A 23,638-nucleotide genomic window follows, 5' to 3' on the forward strand; every position below is an offset into this window, starting at 1 on the left:
ACCGAGGGCCTTCTGGCGGTTCCCTCACTGCGAGAAGCAAAGCTACAGGGAACCAGGCAGAGGGCCTTCTTGGTAGTGGTGCCAGCCCTGTGGAACGCCCTCCCATCAGATGTGAAAGAGATAAACAACTACCTGACATTTAGAAGACATCTGAAGGCATTCCTGTTCAGGGAAGTTTTTAATGTGTGACATTTTAATGTATTTTTAATCTTTGTTGGAAGCCACCTGGAGTGGCTGGGGAGATGGGTGGGGTACAAATAAATTAATCATCATCATCATCATCAACCCCTGAGAGGGGCTTGTGCCCGTGCCTGAGTCCAGGGGGACATTTGGGTGGCGGAGATAGCCTGTTCCCGACTTTCCGCTTATCCAGGTGTTCACCCTTGGCTAACCTATGCTGGAGCCCTGGGTCAGCGCTACCTGCATGGCAGGAAGCTAGTTGAACCAGAGCCTATGCAACCATTCACTTTCTGTAATCAATAAAGTTGTGGCCTAAATTCTGCCAAAAACCAAAACCAAAATTTGAGTCATATGTGAATTTATTTAGGGGGGAGGTTTCTGGGTCTGAACACACAAAGACTGCTGCCTGAAACCCTGGTGAAAACAATCTCCAACCAGTGCTGCAGCCGCTGTATTATTAGGCCCAGTCAAATACCCCTTTCTGCCTCTCCCATTCCACATACTGCCTGCCCCTTCACTTTGGCTTCTGTCACGGTGTTCCAATGTGCCAGAAGCGGTTGAGTCATGCTGGCCACATGACCTGGAACGCTATCTGTGGACAAACGCCAGCTCCCTCAGCCTGAAAGTGAGATGAGCACCACAACTCCATAGTTGACTTTGACTGGACTTAACCGTCCAGCGATCCTTTACCTTTTACCTTTACCTATCTTTTGTGTACAGATAAATGTGGTTGATTCATTACCTTGTTATTATAGACCTCTGGTAAGGGAACCTAATATGCAGGAACAGGAGAGTAAAAGCAAGTTAAGAAACCCCAGTTTGGTCCAAGGTGCAAAGGACATAATTCTCATGAACATGGTGAGCAATGTGTTGGCGTGCCAGGCAGTGTCTCCTTGTTATTCAGGTGGACAGCAGTTGTGGGCTGGTACATGGGCCAGTTTCTCTCTCCTTCAGCATCAGCAAGACATCACAATGGCCTGTGTGTATCCTTCTCACATCTGTGTGAGAACACAGTGGCCAGTCTGTGAAATAGGCAGCATCAGCATGAGATCACAGTGGCCAGTTTTTCTCCCTCAGGTGGCTAGCATGGGGTCACAGTGGGCAGCCCCTGTCCTTCAGGCAGGGAGCATCATCTTGTGGGGAGAGGCATTCATTCATCTTCGTTCCTCTTCCACTCAGGCAGGCAGTAGAATGTGGGCAGAATATTTATTTCTCTTGTGGAAGCTGCCAAAAGCAGGTACAATCTCTTTCTCAGTGAGGTGGGCTTAGTTGGGAGCAGATGGTGGACCCTGTATGTTCTTCTCTTAGTGAGGTGGTCAGCAGAAGTATGAGTGTAGTGGTCATCTCACTGAAATGGGCAGCAGCATGCGGACACAGAAGCAGCAGGCAAGGCAAAGAGCAGGCAAGTAGGCAATCTATATTACAGGGCCTCTCTGCTTACAGGAAGTGGACGCGCGTGGCAGTGTGGTCTAAGCCCCTGAGCCTTTGGGGCTTGCCAATCTGAAGGTCAGCAGTTCAAACTCCCATGACAGAGTTAGATTTCATTGCTCGGTCTCTCCTCCTGTCAACTTAGCAGTTTGAAAATTTGCCAGTGCAACTAGATAAATAGGTACCACTTTGGCAGGAAGTTAAACAGCGTTTCCATGCACTCTGGATTCTGTCACGGTGTTCCATTGTACCAGAAGCATTTAGTCATGCTGGCCACATGTCCTGGAAAGCTGTCTGTGGACAAACGCCGGCTCCCTCTGTCTGAAAAGTGAGATGAGTGCCACAACCCCATAGTCGCCTTTGACTGAACTTAACCAGGGGTCCTTTACCTTTCTTACCATGTAGGTTTCTATAATACAGCAGGTAGTACTGTCGTCTAAACCACAGAGCCTAGGGCTTGCCAATCAGAAGGTCGGCAGTTTGAATCCCCATGACGGGGTGAGCTCCCGTTGTTCAGTCCCAGCTCCTGCCAAACTTAGCAGTTCGAAAGCAGGTCAAAGTGGAAGTAGATAAATAGGTACCGCTCTGGCGGGAAGGTGAACGGTGTTTCCGTGTGCTGCTCTGCTTCGCCAGAAGTGGCTTAGTCATGCTGGCCACATGACCCAGAAGCTATACGCTGGCTCCCTCGGCCAGTAAAGCGAGATGAGCGTCGCAACCTCAGAGTTGGTCACGACTGGACCTAACGGTCAGGGTTACCTTTACCTTTAATACAGTGACATGATGTAATGTTTTCAGTTTGCAGGGAAATATCAAATCTATTTTTTTATCCGTCTTCACTGTGAGATTTTTTATTATTTGTATTTTTAAAGAAAAGGTTATGAGGAGACATTGGTCTTCTTTTGTGTATGAAATGGAAGCTCTTTCCGTCAGGTCGATCTGCCAATTGCTATCTTAAATATCTTGCTTTCTAAATTCTGAGGATGGTGTCTGTGTGAATACCATCTAACACTCCCCATTTATCCAGATATTTTTAATCTGCCCTCCCAGGCTCTCGAGATCACATCATCACATAGTTTCGTTATGAAAATAGCCCTGTTTTCATCAGTAGCCTACGCAGAAGTCGTCCCTCCAACACTGAACAACGCCAGTTATGCAAAGCCATTGGGAAAATGCAAAGTAGAAGGGATTAATAATATCACCTGAACTAGTACTCCCTACTGACTTTGAAGTGTGAGATTTGATTACTTCGGTCTCACCCTGCATAGCTGGCATTGTAATGAATGATCATAACATTACCCAGACTTGGCTAGAAGACCAGCCAAAATCTATTGACGTCAATCTTGCATCCATTGACATCAACAAGAAAACCTCGGCCAACATATGCAGGGAGAACATTAGTAATCTCCTGCAGATCTGAGGAAGGTTCACTGTTCATCAGGATGAAGGGCAAAGGCTAGAGGGAAACAAAAAAAGAGTATCCTTCCATTAAGACATAGCATACCTCTGTAAAACCATACTAAATATACTAGACCAGCCTTTCTCATCCTGGTGTACGCCAGATGATTTGGACTACAACAACCATTAGCACCAGTCAGCAAAGCTGTGTTGGATGGAGATGATGGGAGTTGTAATCTGAAACTTATGGAAGGCACCAGTTTCGCAAAAGCTGCACTACATGTATTATGAATATGAGTGTCAGCCTTGCAGAAAAGCTTGGGCTCATTTAGGGCTGGCAGAATAGATGACATTTCTAGTGCAAGAGGAATAATGGTTTGGCATGCCCTTTGAATATTGAAGGAAACCGTCAAGACCTGACACTCTCTCTTGGCAGAGAAAACACCTATGAAATGCAGTATTGCTGGTCAAGCAGCAGATCGTTCTCTTTTGTCATCTTTTTCTGTACCTTTGGTTTATTCTTGTTTTCTTTATCCAGCCCACCTTTCAATATTTGATTCTTGCTAAGAGGCCTTCTGGCTGTAAGCCAGAGAATTAGGCTGTATGGGAACTTGAAATTCACATTTTTAAGTTTCGTGGAGAAAGGGTAAGATAATAAATATGGAATATCAGCTGTCCTGGTTATACCTTCTTTCTTCCTGGGTTTGCAGTGAGCAGTCGCCTGCCTCTGTTAAACCGTGGAGTTTCCTCCCACCAGATGTAGAGATGGGCACAAGCTTTAAAATAGGATCAAAGACTTTCCTTTTTCAAAAGGTCTCCCACATGAAAACCACGGGATGGATCTGACTGAGATTTGGCACGCTTAGTCTACTCTGAAGGGACTTCTGTGCCTGAAAATTGCATCCACTTGTACGAAAGTCGAAAAAAGGATACATTCCACATTACAGTCAACAGGGGTGAAAGAGCACTTCGGATCTAACAGATCAAATTTGGGCCTGAATAAGGCAAGTTAACAATTCTCTCCCACCAGCTGCTCAAACTTGTTTGTGGAGAGGCTACATTAGCCATTGATTTCTTAAGTATATGCTTGAAATGACACTACAAACTCAATGTAAAGTTTTTGTGGGGATTCTATTATATAACCAGACTTGTACTCAGTTACTCTTTATTATTTGGGGAAATAACAATTTTATTGGAAGGGGGGAATGTATTGAATCAGAATGACACAGAGCAGAACCAAAACAGATCAGGAGGCCTCAAAACACTACAGATACAAGGCACACCATCTTGTTGCTGCACACCTCTAGCTTTACAGAGGGTAGTGAACACAGCGCAGATATCATGGGCTGCCCCTGAGCCTGCTAGATGACATCGCAAGGGATCGTTGCCTTAGGAGTGCGAGGAAAATTCTCAGGGACGATTTGCACCCCGGCCAGCACCTCTTTAATCTTCTACCCTCGGGCAGGAGATATAGAAGTATAATCAGTTGTACCAACAGGCTAAAAAACAGTTTCTATCCGTTGGCTGTTAGGCTGCTGAACAGAAAATAATATAGCGCAACTGACTTTCGGAGTTGGTATGTTATGTGACAAGCACACAGAGTGCAATGAGATTGAGTGTTTGTGTGGGTAAAGGTAAAGGTAAAGGGACCCCTGACCATTAGGTCCAGGCTTGGCCTCCTCTGGGGTTGCGGCGCTCAGCTTGCTTTATTGGCCGAGGGAGCAGCTTCCGGGTCATGTGACCAGCATGACTAAGCTGCTTCTGGTGAACCAGAGCAGCACATGGGAACGCCATTTACCATCCCGCCGGAGTGGTACCTATTTATCTACTTGCACTTTGACGTGCTTTCGAACTGCTAGGTTGGCAGGAGCAGGGACCGAGCAACAGGAGCTGACCCCGTTGTGGGGATTCGAACCGCCGACCTTCTGATCAGCAAGCCCAAGAAGCTCAGTGGTTTAGACCACAGCGCCACACACATCCCAGAAACCTAAAGAATCCTGTGCCATATCAAAGATGATAATATTTTTGGCACCACACCACATCAACTGCTAAGATTAAGCAATCTTCCAATAATCCCTAACAAGACGTAATGACAGAAATATAAGAATGTAAACCAAATAGCAACAAAAACAATACATCTACACCAAAATGGTGTAGGCAAACTAAGGCCCGGGGGCCAGATCCGGCCAATAGCCTTCTAAATCCGGCCCAGTGAATCAGCATGTTTTTACATGAGTAGAATGTGTCCTTTTATTTAAAACGAATCTCTGGGTTATTTGTGGGGCATAGGAATTCGTTCATCCCCCGTCCCCCAAATATAGTCCGGCCCTCCTCAAGGTCTGCGGGACAGTGGACTGGCCCCCTGTTGAACCCTGCACAACATGAATGCTTTTCACAGAATGATCTAGGGAAGTCTGATATGTCTATAGTGCTCTTCACTGTAGATTAAAGGGTATTTTCTCTCTCTCTCAGACAAAAAAGTGAGGTATAAATAAATATATAATAATGATGATGATATTCTTAAAAATGAGGACTTTCGCTTCCTCAAATTCTTACCCCCTTTTAATATTTTAACTGTAATAAGAATTTTATTATTTATAAGCCACCATTATTTTAGATGGTGAACTTTTTGTTGGGACAACAGTCTGGCTTCACCAAGTACTCATGTTTTCTGTGCATGTGGGATAGTAGGGACCATGCTCAGCATTACACGAAGAAGGACTGGCCTGTGCAGGAGGAATTGGTGCCTTGCAAAGAAAGGAACGTCATCAACGACCCTCTGGTGGACAGAGACAGAATACTCTTCCCACCGCTGCACATCAAGCTCGGCTTAATCAAGCAGTTCACCAAGGCTCTGGACAAGGATGGTGACTGCTTCACTTACTTGTGCCAGGCTTTTCCAGGATTGACCATGGAGAAGTTGAAAGCTGGCATCTTTGATGGTCCTCAGATCCGTCAGCTCATCAGAGATCCAGAGTTCGGAAAGTCAATGAATGAAGTGGAACTGGAAGTGTGGAAGGCATTTGTTCTGGTAGTGAAGAACTTTCTTGGCAACAATAAGGCCAGAAACTACGCAGAACTTGTCAACAACATGCTGACTGCTTTCAGAAACCTGGGCTGCAACATGAGCGTCAAGATGCACTACCTATTTTCACATATGGACCGGTTTCCTGAGAACCTGGGTTCAATGAGTGACGAGCAGGGGGAGAGATTCCATCAGGACATGAAAGAGATGGAGACCAGGTATCAGGGTCCCTGGGAAGCAGGCATGATGGCTGACTACTGTTGGACTCTGAAGAGAGACCTCCCTGCCGCTGAGCATTCCAGGAGTTCCAAGAAACGGAAGTTCAAGTCCTGAAGTTTGAAAAATGGTGAAGCAACATGCAATTTACGTGTACTTACCTTTATCAATGTCCACCATTCAGTTTACAGTAAACCTGACCTGATGGAGAGAAACGGAAGCCATTTCCTGATTCAGCAGTGCAAAAATACCCTAAATTAGTTGTAGAAATCTAGACAACATTCAAAAAGTACAAAATTGTTGCCCAGTGTTATTAACGCCGAACAACCTTCTGACTCAGTGCAAGGCAACTTCCTATGTTCCTATGCTGGCAGCAGCACAAAATACAAGGGTTATTTTTCCAGATCCAAACATATGACAAATTCAAGTTCATGCTCTGGAATGGGTAAGTCATTCATCCTCTAGGGCACCAACCAAACGTCTGTGGTTTTCAACTCTCACATCAGCCACTGATGTTATTCAGCAGGGGGAAAGCAAGCCTGCTTCAACTCCCATTAATATTAAAAAAAACACAACTCTTTAAAAAGAATCAATGAGAACAATGATCACATCTCACTGGGTGTGATATGGGAACTATTGCCCATTCCTGGAAAACTCACATACGGCAGACGAAAATGCCAGGAACTACCCAAATTACATTCCTATTTTAATTTTCAGAAGTGCATTGATCGATATTGTCTGCATGGCAACATTATATTTCATTCCTGGTGCTTGTGATTTGTCAACACGGGAACATTAGAATCTGCCATTCTTTGGTGGTCACTAATAGCCAAGTACAGTGGCACCATGGGTTAAGTACTTAATTCATTCCGGAGGTCCGTTCTTCACCTGAAATTGTTCTTAACCTGAAGCACCACTTTGGCTAATGGGGCCTCCTGCTGCTGCCGTGCCACCGGAGCACGATTTCTGTTCTCATCCTGAAGCAAAGTTCTTAATCTGAAGCACTATTTCTGGGTTAGCAGAGTCTGTAACCTGAAGTGCATGTAACCTGAAGAGTATGTAACCCGAGGTACCACTGTAAGATGTCTTCCATAAACATGGTTTTAACAGTGAGTCCGTAAGTGACTGTGGAGGCCAATTCTGGATCCACATGTCCTTCCACAGTGGGGGCATTGGTTCCCAGGCGGGAGTTAATCACGGTGTGGATTTGCCAAGCGTGCCTTCCTCCCAGCACGTTTCTCCCTTGCGTCCTGAGTTCGAGTGTCTTCAAAGCCCATGACATCTTTGGTAAAGGCTGTTCTCCAACTGGAGTGCTCGCAGGCCAGTTTTCCCCAGTTGTCGGTGTTTATGCTACTTTTTTTTTAGATTTGCCTTGAGACAGTCTTTAAACTTCTTTTGTTGACCACCAGCATTACACTTTCCATTTTTAAGTTTGAAGTAGAGATCAGGAGAAACCGCACTCGCAGAGCTCAGGCGATGCTGGATTTCGGCATCAATGCTGACCCTTGTGGAAAGATAACTGCCTAGGTAGGAGAAGTGATCGACATTTTCCAACGTTACACCATTGAGTTGGATTTGTGGCGCTGCAGAGGGGTTATTTTGTACTTGTTGGTGCAGCACTTTGGTTTTTTGGATGTTGAGTGACAGGCCAAGCTTTTCGTAAGCTTCTGCGAAGATATTTAGGGTGGTTTGGAGGTCATCCTCTGAGCGTCCACACATACCCAACCTATCCAGCTCAATAATATCCTCACTCTCCAGAGTTTCAGAAAGAATCCTTTTCTCACCCTTATCTGAAGATACCAGGGACTGAACCTGGGACTTTCTATATGCAAGGCAGATGTTCCAGCCCTGAGCAATGGCCTATTCTCACCTTTAAAAGCTCCAAGGACCTTCTAGCAGTTCCCTCACTACAAGAAGAGAAGTAATAGGGAACCAGGCAGAGGGCCTTCTCGGTAGTGGCACCCACCCTGTGGAATGCCCTCCCATCAGATGTCAAGGAAATAAACAACTATCCGACTTTTAGAAGCCATCTGAAGCTTTTAATGTTCGAGGTTTTATTGTGTTTTTAATATTTTGTTGGGAGCCGCCCAGAATGGCTGGGGCAATCCAGTCAGATGGGTGGCTTATAAATAATAACATTCTTATTACAGTTAAAATATTAAAAGGGGGAAGAATTTGAGGAAGCAAAAGTCCTCCAATCTTTGGGTTCGTACGTGCTCTGGTCCATGGGGTCACGAAGAGTCGGACACGACTAAACGACTAAACAACAACAATAAAATATGCAGGGATTTATGATATGCAAAATGAGCCATGGAAAGAGAAGAAAGGAAGTCACTTATATTTTAAGGATGTTTAAATGAGTGTTCTAAATTGTAAAACAGAAAATGTAATAAAAATTACACACACACAGAGCGCAACTTATTACTGTTTTTATTCCATATCTCGAGTTCTGAGAAGGAGAACCAATGTTGTCTGAGAAGTCTTTGCTCTCAGTGGAATATGTTGTTGTTGTTGTTTAGTCATTTAGTCGTGTCCGACTCTTCGTGACCCCATGGAGCAGAGCACGCCAGGCACTCCTGTCTTCCACTGCCTCCCGCAGTTTGGTCAAACTCATGCTGGTAGCTTCGAGAACACTGTCCAACCAACTTGTCCTCTGTCGTCCCCTTGTCCTTGTGCCCTCCATCTTTCCCAACATCAGGGTCTTTTCCAGGGAGTCTTCTCTTATGAGGTGGCCAAATATTGGAGCCTCAGCTTCAGGATCTGTCCTTCCAGTGAGCACTCAGGGCTGATTTCCTTCAGAATGGATAGGTTTGATCTTCTTGCAGTCCATGGGACTCTCAAGAGTCTCCTCCAGCACCATAATTCAAAAGCATCAATTCTTCGGCGATCAGCCTTCTTTATGGTCCAGCTCTCACTTCCATACATTCGGTGGAATATAATTCTCCCCAAACTCTGCTCTCATAGAAGAGTTGCAGACTCAGGAAGAGAACACACAGCTGATCCCTTCCCCCATCTCAAGTAAAGGACTGCGGCAAGGCAGTCACTCCAGAATTTGCAGCAACGTTGTTTTCCCACTAGATGGCAAGCGAAGTGTTTGGAAACTCTTTCAGACTGGCAGGCGGTGGAAAACAGCTGGGGTGTGGGAAAAATCTATTTGATTTCTTTTTTTTAAAAAAGGAAACTTTGCTAGAAAAAGAAAAAGTCAACTTGAGCTCAGACGTAAATAATATCCCAAATGTGAAAGGGAGCAGCAAAGAATAGCTTGGCAAAAAGAAACCACAACTACCCTACCATACTAATTTTACGTATTCGTTTTAAGCATTTCTTTCTGCTGCTTTCCTACATGGGTTCAAACTGGCTTACAACAACAGTATATTATATACGTCTACACACAGCAAATAAAAATACAATAAACAGTCATAAGAATGTTAAGCAGCCAGTTAAAGTAAACTTTGCCAAGAGAGAAGTGCCGGTAGCCTGGGGTAAAAGGAAAAGCGGTCATTCCACATTGACAGGGCCTGCTGATAATAGCTGTGACCCAACAGATTGGGCGATATCCCATGTTGTTTTTCATACTTGGAATAGCGCCATTGGAATTGCTGGACTTTTAGTTACTTAAGCCCATTCTTTTCAATGGGTCTCCTCCCAGCATGACTTGCTTACTCACTCAGTCGCTCACAATCTGGTTTGGATGAACGCAGCCAGCAGAGTGTGATTGAAACCCACTTTGAGATACACAACTGCCTCCTTCTCCTAGGACTTAACTCTGAACTGGAACGAGCCTCTGGGAGTCTTTGGGTAGGCAAGCCATACCTTGACCCCAGATGATCCGTCATCCACTTGCTGGTGGTCTGCCAACTGTCGTAAGGAAAGGGCAACATTCAGCTGCCTTATGTCTTCTTTCGATAATTTTCAGGTAGCAGTTGAATAAACACGGGCTCTTCAGGGTTAAGCAGAGGGTCAGCTTCCAAAGGAAGCTTTTTCTCCTTGGCTGAGAACATGAATCTGAAGGTGCCTTTCTGGCTTTTGAAGCGATGGAGGGCAGGAGGCCTCCTGGCTTGTTCCTCACGGGCGAACGGCAGCCAGCTTCCTGCACTGCTGCCTCCTTTCTCTTACGCATGCACAGGTAAGTCTAGTTCTCGCTGCATCTGGGCTGGACCGCTTCCGGCTGCAAGTGGAGTTAAATGATTAAACGACCTTGCGTCAAAAATAATTGAAAACTAGAAGGTCAGGCAGAAGAACTGGGCTAGAAATCTGATCTCTGACATGCCAGCTTTCTAATCGTGTAGAGGGAAGGTTTTCAATATGTAGGGTCAGGAATCACGCGAGCTCCCTGCTTGCAGTCTGAAGAGGTGCTTCTCAGACACAAGTTGACTTCCATGGAGAGTCCTAGGCTACAGCCACCTCCAGGTTTTCACTGCATATAAGCTTAGGGCCATAAACTCAGTAGCACAGAGAGCATGGCCAAAGGTCCCAGTTTCAGTCCCCAGAATCTCCAGACAGAGATGGAAAAGGCTCCTGACCGAAATTCAGTCATTGCAGACAACACTTAAGGTAGGCCAGGGGTCTGCATTTGGTACAGGGAGGGATGCAATTTATACCTCACATATTGCATTCCTTGGAACTGTGATTTCTTGGTTTTGCAAGGGCTGGTGATTCGTGGTGGAATTGGTGCCAGGTGACTGAACTTTCCACTCTGCGAACCTTTAGTTTTATTTTATCAACAGTGGCAGACCACAGTGGCGTAGTGTGGGGGGTGCAGGGGGGGGCGGCCGCACCGGGCGCAACATCTGGGGGTTAGGGTTAGGGGGCGCAAATTACTTGCCTTGCCCCGGGTGCTGACAACCCACGCTACGCCACTGGCAGACCATGCCCTGTTTTGTGAACTTTGGCTTCATTTATTTATTTCTAGGAATTTTTTAAAAAAGGAAGCAGCAACAAGCATCCTTCGAGAGTGGACTCTCCTTTGAGCTTCGCTGGAAATGTGAAGAGGTGCAGGAAGACAGCACCATCACTGTTTCCCTGTGGTAAGTCATCATTATTATTATTATTAAATTTGTATACCGCCCTATACCCACAAGTCTTGCCCTCCCCCATCGGTTATGCTGGTGGATATCGCACACAGAAAAGAAGGAATGTATGTATAGCCCAAGGGTAGCCAACCTGGCCTCCTCCAGATGTTGATGGACTACAACTCCCATCAGCCCCAGCTAGCATGGCCAACGTCCAGGAAGGATGGGAGTGGTAGTCCAGCAACATCCAGGTTGACTACCCTTGGCATAGCAAAAGGAAGACACTTGCACACTTTCAGCGATTGGGCTGAAAGGTTCTCAATCTGGTCTTCTGTCCTTCTTCCATCCTCCAAGCCCTCAAGGAGCCAAGAATAAGAGCAGTCAAGGAGAGGCCCCTGTCTTCTCATTGTTGCCCTGGCCTTCTTTATAAAGCCCCACACATTTTCTTGTCTTGGGCAATACACATTTTCTCCACGTGCTGTCACCCATTTTGCCAAGGCCGCTGGTGGTAACAATTTTCACGCGCAGCAAACCCGTTGTGCAAGGGAGGCTCAAGCACACTTCACAATTCAAAAGCCCTCAAAGATATTCCTCACTTGCATAAGCACACAATGCCGCTTTGGGTGAGTCCAGAGAAGACATTTCGTGATGTCAAAACCCGACAGGAATTGGGTTGATGGTCTCTATCAACACTTGCAGAGAATCATAACCCGCAGAAATATTCTCACGAGCGTGAAAACCATGGAAGACTTCCTTTCTTTCCACAGTGCTTGTCAATATAAAGTGGTGTTGCAGCTCTTGACAACTGTGGCAGAGGTGAAAAATCCATTCTCTCACCCCAAAACAAACAGGGATCTGAGCTAAGGTTGAAAGACAAGGTTGAGGCCAAGGCAAGGGTTGAAAACCAAGGCCATGTCCAAACATCCACCGGATCATACCAACTGAGAGTTGTCAGCTATCCCATCACCAGCTCACAACCAGGAATGGAGGACAGGCTCATGGACTCGCCTTCCTCGTGGCTGCATTGATACTGCTTACCTAGATGGTTGGGTAGCAGCAAGATTCGTGCTGTGTGGGCACGCTGGCAGGAGAGTTGGGTTGGCTCTGCCAGTATGCCCACGCAGCCCCAACTTTGCTGCCACTTTGTCCTGACTCTGCAGCAGCCGCCAGGTGGAGCTGTCAAGGAGGGCAGCTTTCTGGCGTGGTCCTACCACCCTGGGCTGCTCCTGCCCACAACCATCAATGTGGTGTGCTGGTCAGGCAGGTGCTACAGGATGGAGGATGCCCTACGTTTTTTGCTTCACTGGCTCATTCAGTTGCAAGCAAGTCAACAGGCCGGTTGAGTTGGGAGGGCGAGGTGGGGGAGAGCCTTAAAATGAGCAGGGGTCAGGGAAGTTGAGCTAGTACCTTGCAAGGGGGTTTGCTTCACGGACAGGACCAAGTGTTTCTGGGCAGAGGAGGAGTTAGAGTGGGCCAAGAGAAGGAAGAAGGGGGTGGAGTGGGATAGAAAGGGATAGGTCTGGATCCAATGTGATCAATGGCCCTGTGTGAAAGGAAGCCGCCTCCTGCATGGCTCATAGCTACCCCAAGACTTTTGAATTGCAGGGTAGGTCAAGAAGACCAGGCTAGCTGCAGACCTTCCTGCAGGTGCTCAGGCAGGAGGCCTTGTACCTCCTAACTCAGGCATAGGCAAACTTGGCCCTCCAGATGTTTTGGGACTACAACTCCCATCATCACTAGCTAACAGGACCAGTGGTCAGGACAGGGATGATGGGAGTTGTAGTCCCAAAACATCTGGAGGGCCGAGTTTGCCTATGCCTGTCCTAACTAAAGGCTGACCATTATGGGCTTCCAGTCAGTCTTTCAGAAAGTGCTTAGCTTCTCCAACTGGCCTTCCCAAAGCCAGCTGGGCAAGGAGGGTTGGGCCTTGGCCGCTTATGCAAAGAGCCATCTTAACTCTGAGCCGGCACGTCCTCCTTGGTGGGTCCAGACCTGGTCTGCTGCTGCTCCCAGTTTTTCTTTTGAGGTGATGGTGGGCTTCTAGGAATGCCAGAGGAACCTTGTTAGATCAGACCACCCAGTTTCCAACAGCATCCTGCCAAATACCTTCAGGGAAGCCCACAAGCAAGCAGTCCTCCATGAGGGCGAATGAAGTGCTGCCCCACGCACCTCCACCTGCCCCCACCTGCCTGCCTCCTTACAACCAGTCAGGGGTTGGTTGCCCCTGTCATTGGCTCCTGCTGACTCTCCTATCTTCCAGTCACCAAGTGGACACCAACCACCCCGGCAAGCAACGCACGGAGGTAACAGTGCCCCCTGCTGCCCAGCTCCCATCCGCACACTCCCAGCAACTTTTATCCAGAACCTCAGCGCTACTTGAACCCCGGAAGCTCTCAGTTCAGGACAGCCCTGTTGGATCAGAACCTGCATTCCGCTCCAAATTCCTGTTTTGAGCAGCGCCCAATCAGATACTTCCGGGAAGACCAGCCTTCGCCAGCTAAGTGCTCCCCCACTCCCAGCGACTGCCATTCGGGGTGGGGGATAGACTGTCCCTGAGTGTGGAGGCTCCATGGAGCTGCCATGATCTCTGCCTGCCTGCCTCCCCCGGTTCCGCGCGTCCTCCTCTTGCCCTTCCTCTCCAAAAGGCGCTCTCTCGCGCCTCCCTCGCCCGCTTTTGTGTCGCCGCGTCGCTGCGGTCTCTGGCTGCCGCGCAGGTACCGAGGCTCTCCCAGCGCAACGGGACTGGCGGAGAGGCGGAGGCCCAGCCGCCAGCTGGCTTCCCGAGCGCCCTTCGCCTCCAGCAAGTGCAAAGCAGCCAGCGCCTCCCTCCGCTGGCCCAGGATCTCCTTTCTCTCTCTCTGCGCCGCGCTCCCTCTACCCCACCCGCTTCGCACCCCTTCTCCAGGTGGGGAGGATGCCGAGAGAAGCCGGGCGGGAGAGCGCAGAGGCGGGAGGAGGAGGAGTAGAAGGGGCTCCTTGCCCGCTTGCAGGTGGCCCTGGGCCAAAGCGACCCCGAGGGAGTCCGGCCCTCCCCTCCGATGACCTCGTAAGGAACCTGCCCAGCGACTGGGAGGGAGCGAGGGAGAGACCCGGAGGCTCGTCGCGCTGCTGGTGCCGCTGCTGCCGCCGCCACACAACCCATCGGTGGGGAGGGAAAGACAGAAAGAGAGAGAGACAGAGAGGAGAAGGAGATCAAGGACCCGAGACGCATCCTTGGGCATCTGTCTGGGCAGTCTGATCCAGGGAAGAGCCAGGGAGAGGGGAGGAGAGGGGTGGGGGGAAGGTGGCGGCGGCGAGACGGAGGAGGGGGGGAAAGGAGGGGTTGTTGCTGATGATCGGAAGTTGCTGACAACCGGGCAGCACCTTCTCCTCTCTCCAAAGGCGGAGAGACAGAGTGAGTGAGTGAGACAGAGAGAGAGAGACGCGCACACACACACATACATACAGGCGCGCGCGCGCGCAGCAGACACACCACACACAGGCGCGCGCGCGCTCCCTCACTCGCATCCAGCGAGCCCGGAGGAGGAGGAGGAGGAGAGACGGGGGGGAAAGAGGAGAGCTGATGTCTAAGGGAGTCACTCGGAGGAGGCAAAGCAGCCGGGCGCTCAACTTCTCCGCCTTGCTGCTCAGCGCCAAGCGCCACCGCTGGAAACCGGACGCCGCCGCCGCCGGACTTGACAAGACGGGACCCTGCTTCCTCCCATGGCCAGGCTGCGGCTCGAGGTTTGACCGCTCGGCCGCTCCCGGGAAGCCACTGGACCTCGCCTCCGCCGCCTCCGCCTCCGCCGCCGCGCTCAGCGATGTATTATTCCCTGCTCTCCGCCTGCACTTGCCTGTAAGGATGACGCTGACGTTGCCCCGCTTGGCGCATTTCTTCACCAAACCCCCCTCCCCGCCACCGGCTTTTTCGTTCTTTCTTTTTTAAAGTGTCACTTCGGGATCTTTTTAGCTCCCCCCCCCGTGACACCCTCCCCTTCCCCCCCAAAAGAGAGTTTCCTCGCCCCAATATTGGATATCCTAACTGCGCTCTTTCTCCAACAAAACCACCGGCGCGCGCGCGTTGATTGTCTTTTGGTGAACTTTCCATCGCACCCTTCTGATCTTTTGTTGCCTTTCTCTTCTCCCTCTCCCCAGATGTTTACACTTCCTGCTGCTGTGCATCCAGGTACAGGTAAGCGATCCTCCCCCTCGCAAACCTCTTCCCCTGTTTGATTCTTTCTCTCTCCGCCCCCACCCCCCCGGCCCCGTCACTTTTACGAGCCAGTTTATTATAGCTGTAGAGAGGGAATCCACTTGCTCTCCAAACCGGCATCTCCCGCCTTGCCGAATTTTCCAGCTCAGAGAGAGCCAGAGCGGGAGAGTGGACTTCATCCACCGGATGAATCAAACGGTCTTCAAGGATTCCCTCTGATCAGACCCTTCCCCCCCACCCCACCCCACCCCACCCCAACGCCTGTTCCCAAATGGCTGTTTCTGCTGCAAGATGCCAGGAGCCCTGCATTAAGAAGGTATTCTCTGGAGCGCATTAGTCTGGCTAATGATGTGAGGAAGAGAAGTTGGCCTCCGCTTTGCAAAAAATGTTGATTGATGCACTTGCAGGGCACGGGCAGAAGGTTCTGCTGTTGGAGCTCTCTGGCTCTCAGGAGGACTTGGGAAAAGAAAGAAAATAGATTCCATGCTTTGAAGACGCGTGGAGATCCCTCATCTAATGTGGAGAGCCTCCCCTCTCCTTGAGGAGGAACGCACCCGGTTCCAATCGGGTTGGTGGCGCGGAGGAATTAGGAAAGCAACTCTGCAACTTGGAGATGCCTCTCCAAACATCTACCTCTCTGCCTGATTATACTATAGTAAAACTGGCGTGGTGTTGGGTGGAGTGGATCGCATGGTTTTCCATGACATTCTACCGGTTTTTGTAAGGAAGGGGGGGGGGGGCGGCGGGAAGGAGCTTGGGAAAGAAGCGAGCGAGGAAAGAAGGATTTCTGGTGCGGCGTAGCTGGAGCTGGTGTCGAGGCAGCACGTGCGTCCGGAGACAGACCCGCCCGCGATCTTGAATATTTCAGAGTTGGCAAGGCAGGTGCTTTGGAGACCTCCTCCGTCTCGCGCTCTCGCCTTGGCCTCGCCGCGCTTCGCTGTTTGTTGCTTCGGGCAAGCTTCCCGCGCGCGTCGTTAAGGAGCCACAATGCAGCAGGGGCCCCAGGCGCCCTACAACGCCTCTCCCTCCAACCTGCTCCCCCCCCTTTCTTTTCTCTCCGCTGGCGCCCTCACCTTCTTCCCAAGGTCGCTCGCTCCAGCCGCCTCGCTCCTCTCGCTCTCTCTCTCTCTCTCCGCCCGGAATGCACCTGTCTGCCAGGGTTTCTGTTGCGGTTGTTTCATGTTGGGTAGGAACTGATCCTGTACAAACGGATTAAAGCCTCTGAAATCCGAGCCTCCTCCGAAAGCCAAGCGCCGAGAGCCCGTGCCATAGCCTTACCTCCTTTGGAAAAAAAATAAAAAGTCTTTAAAAAATCCCCAACCCAGCAAGAGAGAGAGAGAGAGTAGGAAAAAACAACAAGGAAAGGGGGACTCAGAAGGACCGGGAGAGAGAAAAAGACTCCGAAATCTTCAGCTGTAAATTACTTTGCGGTTGGAAGAAAAAGGCGTTTGCTCACAGCGAAACGGGCACCCTTGGCAGAAACAGACAGACACAGGGCGGGAGGGAGAGAGAAAGCTCCTTTCTCTCCCCCCCACCCCCATTTGTGCAGTAACTGAAGTTAATCAACTCCTGTCCCACCCCCTTATCTGTCCCGCTCCCCACCGCGCTCTCATCCCCTCGTTGCTTTTAGAGAATCAGAAGACTTTTGGCGTGTTGCCTCTAAAGCACTTGCTAAAAAATCCGATCTCTTACTTCAGCAGCAGCAGCCTTTAAAAAAAACCCAAAACTTTGGGAAGTTATTGGCATCTATACAGTTGGAGCTCTCAGGCTTTCCAAAGCAATAAAATAATGAAGAAGAAGAAGAAGGGAGAAAGAGAGAGAGAGAGAAAATACTTTCTGTACTCTCTCGCTATTAGAACCATACTTCACTTTAGTGCTGATTATGCAACATTTCTTGTGCTCCGGGGGGGAATCTGACAGCAGGATTTGCTGCAGAGCGAAAGAAGAGGCTGGTAAGAGGCTTTTCTCCTTGTGCCATCAGCGCACAGGGCGCTTCACAGCCTAAAGATAAAAAAAAGAAGGGACTCTGCCCCGAGGAGATTGCAATCTAAAAAAATGACGCAGGGAAGCAACGGGCAAGCGATGTCAGGTGCAGAGCAGGTGGGCGTGGCTTGGTCGAAACAACACGGGGGGGGGGAGCAATCAGACCCACGGGACGGGATGGAGGTTCTGTGCCGCTCCAATAGAGGAAGACAGAGGAGAGGTTAAAGCAGAGATGTGCCGTTCAGTTTCAGGATGCAATCTTGCACCCGCTCACATGGGAAGTGATGCCCATTGAACTGAATGGGGTTTAATCAGGGGCGAAGCTTGGCTTTATTTCACCCAGTTTGGCACCCATGGGTGTAGCCAGGATTTTTGTTGGGGGGGGGCAGGCCTTTTGTTGGCGGCAGTGCTGGGGATTGGAACCTAAGTTAGTGATGTATTTTATTGATTTTTATTTATTTGGGGTGGCAGCTGCCCCTCCCTGCCCCCCCCCCGGCTTCACCCATGTTGGCACCCCCATGTGCATTTTGGGTACACACTCCGGGGGCATCACTTGGGGCAAAAAACCTGTCTATCCCACGCCCACCCTAGCTCCGGCTCTGGGTTTAATTCCTATGTAAAGTTGCGCTGTGGGTTAAACCACAGAGCCTAGGACTTGCCGATCAGAAGGTTGGCGGTTCGATTCCCCACGATGGGGTGAGCTCCCGTTGCTCAGTCCCTGCTCCTGCCAACCTAGCAGTTCGAAAGCACCTCAAAGTGCAAGTAGATAAATAGGTACCACTCCAGCAGGAAGGTAAACGGTGTTTCCATGCGCTGCTCTGGTTCACCAGAAGCGGCTTAGTCATGCTGGCCACATGACCTGGAAGCTGTACGCCGGCTTCCTCGGCCAATAAAGCGAGATGAGCGCCGCAACCCCAGGGTCGGCCACGACTGGACCTAATGGTCAGGGGTCCCTTTACCTTTAGAGTTGCATTGTCGCATGCTTACCAGCACCATCCTTTGCATGCTTACTCAAAAGCAGGTTCCCTTGAGTTTTATTGGTGGCTTAGTCCAGGCATAGGCAAACTCGGCCCTCCAGCTGTTTTGGGACTACAACTCCCATCATCCCTAGCTAACAGGACCAGTGGTCTGAGATGATGGGAGTTGTAGTCCCAAAACATCTGGAGGGCCAAGTTTGCCTATGCCTGGCTTAGTCCCACAAGTCTTATGTGCAATAGGATTGTGGTGTCAGGCTTAGCTTTAGCAGGGGGTGAGGACTGAGGGGTGGGGCAAGGTTAAGTCAGAGTCTTTAAAAATGTGTTTATTAAGGATGGGTTTGAAGGGAGTGGGGAGGGAAAAAACCCTGTTGTATGTGTGCTGCTCTGAGCCCATGGGACAGGGTGGGATATCAATCAATCAATCAATCAATCAATCAATGATAAGTAAAGGTGATGTCCTGCTCTTCCTCCAGTCTGCTGGGTGGGCCTTTTTAGAGAGGGTCCATTAATATGGGTACCACAGCACAAAGCCAAACTCTTGATTAGTTATATTCTGGATTTTCAAGCGCATGTGTACAGTGTTGATAAAAAATATATATGAAAAGGTGCACACACAGGGAGTTTTCGTTCATTGACCACTTTGCTATCCAGCTCGTCTGGATTGATTTGGGCTGGATTACATGTGTGGAGCTTGAATGAGAGAAAACGAGTGGGAGAGAGAGGAGGATTAGAAGCTTTTGATTATAATGATCATCTTCGGTAGGAGTTAACCTTTGGCTTTCATTTAAAGCATCACTTAGGCTCAATATTTATTTAGAGGGAATTGTTGCCTTTAGAAATCTATAAGGAATGGATTCAGTCCTGCACGTCTGCTCCCACCAAATTTAAATATTCAGGCAAAGGATTTCAGCCCACTCATTGCATGTTACTTGGCGGTTGAGGAATTAAACTTTCCCAACATCTTAAGAGGGTTGGCATCAGTTAGCTGCTGCAGTATTTATCATGGCTGGGATTTGTCATTGTTAACCTGTGGAAAGCCCTCCCTGCCTTTACCAAACATACCAGGTGAGCAAATGACAATGGACCCAATTCTCCTCTGCATGCCACACCCAATGGATAGGAACACAGTAGACTGGGCTCAGGGATATCTGCCTGAAAAGAAGTGGTGGTGGGGGCATCCTTCCTCAGACTAAGGCACTAGGATAACCAGGTGAGATGGCCTTATTGTAACTCGCTCTACGTGGGGCTGCCCTTGAGACTGACCCAGAAACTCCAGCGGGTGCAGAATGCCGCTGCAGGACTCCTTATGGGGTCCTCGCCACTGGATCACATTCACCCGGTGTTATACAAGCTGCACTGGCTCTTGGTGGAGTACTGGATCAGGTTTAAGGTGCTGGTTTTAACCTTTAAAGTCCTATGCGGCCTAGGACCCTCATACCTATGGGGCCACCTCTCCTGGTATGTCCCACGGAGGACCTTATGGTATTCAAATAAAAACATCTTGGAAGTCCTGGGCCACAGGGAGGTTAGGCTGGCCTCAACCAGAGCCTGGGCTTTTTCGGCCGTGGCCCCGATCTGGTGGAACGCTCTGTCACAAGAGACTAGGGTCCTGTGGGATTTAACATCTTTCCGCAGTGCCTGCAAGACATAGCTGTTCCACCAAGGCACAGTCTGACCCCCTCCTTCTGTAATCCTCACAGAGCTCTAGCCCAATGGTTGCCATTAATTTGACTTTGAATTGATTTTAGAATGAGTTGATTTTAGAATGTATTTCAATTAATTGATTGTGATTTTATGTAAACTGCGTTATTTTTACTGTTGTTAACCGCTCTGAGCCCGGCTTGTAAATAAGCCCGGGCTCAGAGCGGCTGAGCCCGGGATATAAATAATTTTTATTTTATTTTATTATTATTATTGGAGAATCCACAGGAACGCTAAGTGTGCCAGTTGCTTTGCTGAAATGACAAATGCTGCTTAAAATGTAAACCTTGGAAACGTTTTTTGCTCCTGTGTCAAAGCGGCAGTACAGTGGTACCTCGGGTTAAGTACTTAATTCGTTCCAAAGGTCCGTTCTTAACCTGGAACTGTTCTTAACCTAAAGCACCACTTTAGCTAATGGGGCCTCCTGCTGCTGCCGCGTCACTGGAGCACGATTTCTGTTCTCAACCTGAAGCAAAGTTCTTAACCTGAAGCACTATTTCTGGGTTAGCGGCGTATGTAACCTGAAGCGTATGTAACCTGAGGTACCACTGTAGTGAAGGTGCTCTTCAGGGACACCTTGCTCCACAACACCTCACGCTGAGGAAAGACTCTGTGTTGTGACTCTGTGTGTGAGGCATCGGGGTGAGATGGCCTTGGGCAGCGCTGTAGGTAAACCGTTTTTGGAAGCCCTGGCAGAGCGGCAATGGTGCTCCTTGCAGTGGCTGGTTGCAGTGGCCAGCAGATACATGTGGCTTTCTCTACCAGGCAGGGGCCCATGTTATGGCAGTGGCTGAGGAGAGGGCAGGCTAGCAGCAGTGGACAAATTAATACCAGTGGCAGGTGGGCAGTGGGGGTGAATCCACTCTTACTCCCAAACTGTTGCTTGAAAAAAGAGGCTCCTCTTTTCTTATGGAATGGCTTTCCCTGGAGGGCAGCCCAAGCTATCCCACCCCACTCTGAGGACCAGTCTAGACTAGCATCCTTTTCCCAGCCATGGCCAGCCAGGTTTTTCCAGAAAGCCCACAAGAAGGCAAAAGCTTGCAGCTGCTACCGTATGGTGCTACTCCAGTGTTGCTTTAAGCTTCTAACTGTGATAACAGTTACGCTGTCTGGAATGCTCCTCTGAATGGTTTCATGTTCTATAATTAGAGGGGTGGAGTCAAGGAAGGAATTAACTCATGACTATGCTCTGTGCGAAGAAGCATCACTCAAAGAGGCCTTCCTTCATCCATCCCTTTGTAGAGTTGAGAGGTTTTAGGAAGAGGATGTGAGTAAAAGTGGTACCCGTGAGCATCAGAGAAGAGGTTGAGCGAAAAGGTCAGACTAGGGGAGGACCCTGATTCAAATCGTCTAAGTTCACTGGGTGACCCTGGGCCAGTAACTATCTCTCAGCTTAATCCACCTGAGAGAGTGGTTGTTTCGATTAAAAGAGGGAGGTGAGCGTGAGGAACACATGGTCAATCATCTTGAGTTCCTTGGAAGGAAAGGCAGGGGATAAGTGTGTCGGATGAAAAACAATGAAAGTTAGACATGCATTCATGTAGTGGAAACAAGGTCAGCATTAAGCATAGCTAGAACGTTGCTTTGTACATCTTGACACTGAAAGCCATAATTAATTCTCTTCCAGTTGGGTTGAAGGGGGTGGGGAAGATTAGAAAAGAGACACATAATTGGCTGTGCTTGCTGCAGTGACGAGATAAGGGATGGCTTTGACCCTGCAGTTTCACCACTCTCCTCATATCCTCAGTGCTTGGTCCAACAGTCCTAGAACACGCAGCAAGAGAACTTAACTTAGGTAGCCCTGGTGAAGTCTTGACACGACCTGCCTCTAGATCTGCAATTAGATCTCTTGTGGGATTTCCACAGCCGTTAGACATTCCTTCTGGTACTAGTAGCCATGCACCAAACACAGAGGCCTTGCCATCATTCTATGGTGAGTGTTCACCATCATGTTGTCTTAGCCAGCGTCTCTTAGCCATTCCGAGGACTCTTGACATTATGCGAACAGTAAAATATGTTGTGAGGTGTTCTTTTGTTGCTGCAAGACGTCATTCTCCTTGCCGTCTGAGACTGACTCATTTTTTGTTGTTCTTTGGCATGTTGTCAGCCGTTTTGAGCATGGTTACAACTGTGGAAAGGTGCCTCACAAGTAAAATTATGTATGTTGCACAGGGCGAAAGTGAATGTGAGGTGAGGTGGGCAAGGGGTAAGGAGCCTTAATCTGTGCCAGGGCTGGAGTCGACATTCAAGTAATAAACCAGTGAAGTTAACTCTTTATTCCAGTAAACCAAAACACAGCTCATGCCTAGTGGTCTCAGCAACCCACCCTGGTAGGTCTTGCCCCGATGACACAGTTTCGAGGACTGAAGGTCCCTGCCTTCTCACCCTGCTCCCAGAATTTCTCCACACAGTTTGAAACTGTGTCTGTGCACAACTAATCTCTGTACTGCTCTTTTCATTTCTCTGCGCATTCTTGGAGACTGGCAGGGAGGGGAGCTGGTCGCAGCAGGAGGGAGAGACTCCCTTGATCTCAACCTTCTGACCCCCCTCCTCTCCTGCCTCCACTTCTGCCTCTGATTCTGGACTGCTCTCTGCCAGAGAGTCTTCCTGCTCACTAACCCCCGTTTCCCCTCCAGCTTCCGACACCTCCTCCCCCCAGACCTCTCTCATCGTTGTCCCGCCACAACTCCCCTGGCTCTGAGCTTTCTCCCCCTGGTGGTTCCCTAGTGGGTTCCCTAGCTGGTGCCTCTTCTGCATCCAGTCTGTCCATGACAACTGGTTCCTGTTGGCTGAAGTCCTGCATCTTATTGCTCTGACACTGGGTGATCTCAACGGCATAAATGGAGATATTTCAGCCCCTCTCCCTTCAGGCTGCTACAGAGAAGATAAGAGTATTATGGCACTGGAAGGGCCTTGAATTGAATCACCCTAGAGTTCCCTCTCTCTCCTATGACCCTATATCCATGGCAGGGAAGCTGTGACCCTTCAAGAGAGTGTCTTGTTGGACACCAGTTCTTATCAGTCCTAGCCTGCATGGCCAGTGGGAGGGGATGATGGCTTGGGGAAAAATTATGTGACTAGACTTCCTTCCAGTAATTCACTTTCCTTCTCTTTTCAAAAATAATAAGTTGGATTCTTTATTCCATCAGTCCCACTTGAGCTTGGATACTGGCGCCAAATCCCTGGGAATGTCCATTGGGGGTGGTCTGAGAAAGAACAGTCCTGCTTCACTTGGCAGTGTCTAGGCCTCAGCTGGAGGATGGTGTTCCGTTTTGATCACCACTTTCCACGAAGGCTGTGGAAATAGAAGAGATGGCTCCGAGGACAGGAGAAACACAAAGACTTCCAGCAGGCAAGGCCTGTATCAGACCAGGCGAAGCAGGTTTAGAGAAGACAATAGAAGGCAAAGAGGCGCAACCTCACTTTCAGGCTCTTAAGGCTGCTATAGAGAAGATAAGAGAATAATTGTGCCACAGGAAAAGGACCTGGGTAGAATAATACTCTCTTCTACGATCCTTTGCCAGGGAGA

At 49.1% G+C, this 23,638-nt stretch overlaps 1 protein-coding gene across 5 annotated transcripts in view; it reads left to right on the top strand.

Annotated features, from left to right (window-relative positions):
* The window catches only part of FGF18 (fibroblast growth factor 18), a 223,655-nt gene that overhangs the window by 74,756 nt on the left and 125,261 nt on the right, over positions 1-23,638 (top strand). The window contains exons 1-2 of one of the 5 annotated variants that reach the window (XM_083432005.1): positions 11,161-11,271; positions 15,391-15,427. Coding sequence is in view for 3 of the 5 variants with exons in the window: in XM_083432000.1 (XP_083288126.1) it covers positions 1,460-1,582 (123 nt within the window). In the remaining 2 variants the exon portion in view is untranslated. Of the gene's footprint in view, positions 1-1,210; positions 1,583-11,160; positions 11,272-14,778; positions 15,092-15,390; positions 15,428-23,638 lie in introns of those variants that run through there. The other 4 variants (XM_083432002.1, XM_083431999.1, XM_083432000.1 and 1 more) reach the window with 4 other exon arrangements.

The sequence above is a fragment of the Podarcis tiliguerta genome (assembly GCF_965153285.1).
Source record: "Podarcis tiliguerta genome assembly, chromosome: 3".
In the NCBI taxonomy this organism is placed as follows: Eukaryota; Metazoa; Chordata; class Lepidosauria; order Squamata; family Lacertidae; genus Podarcis; species Podarcis tiliguerta.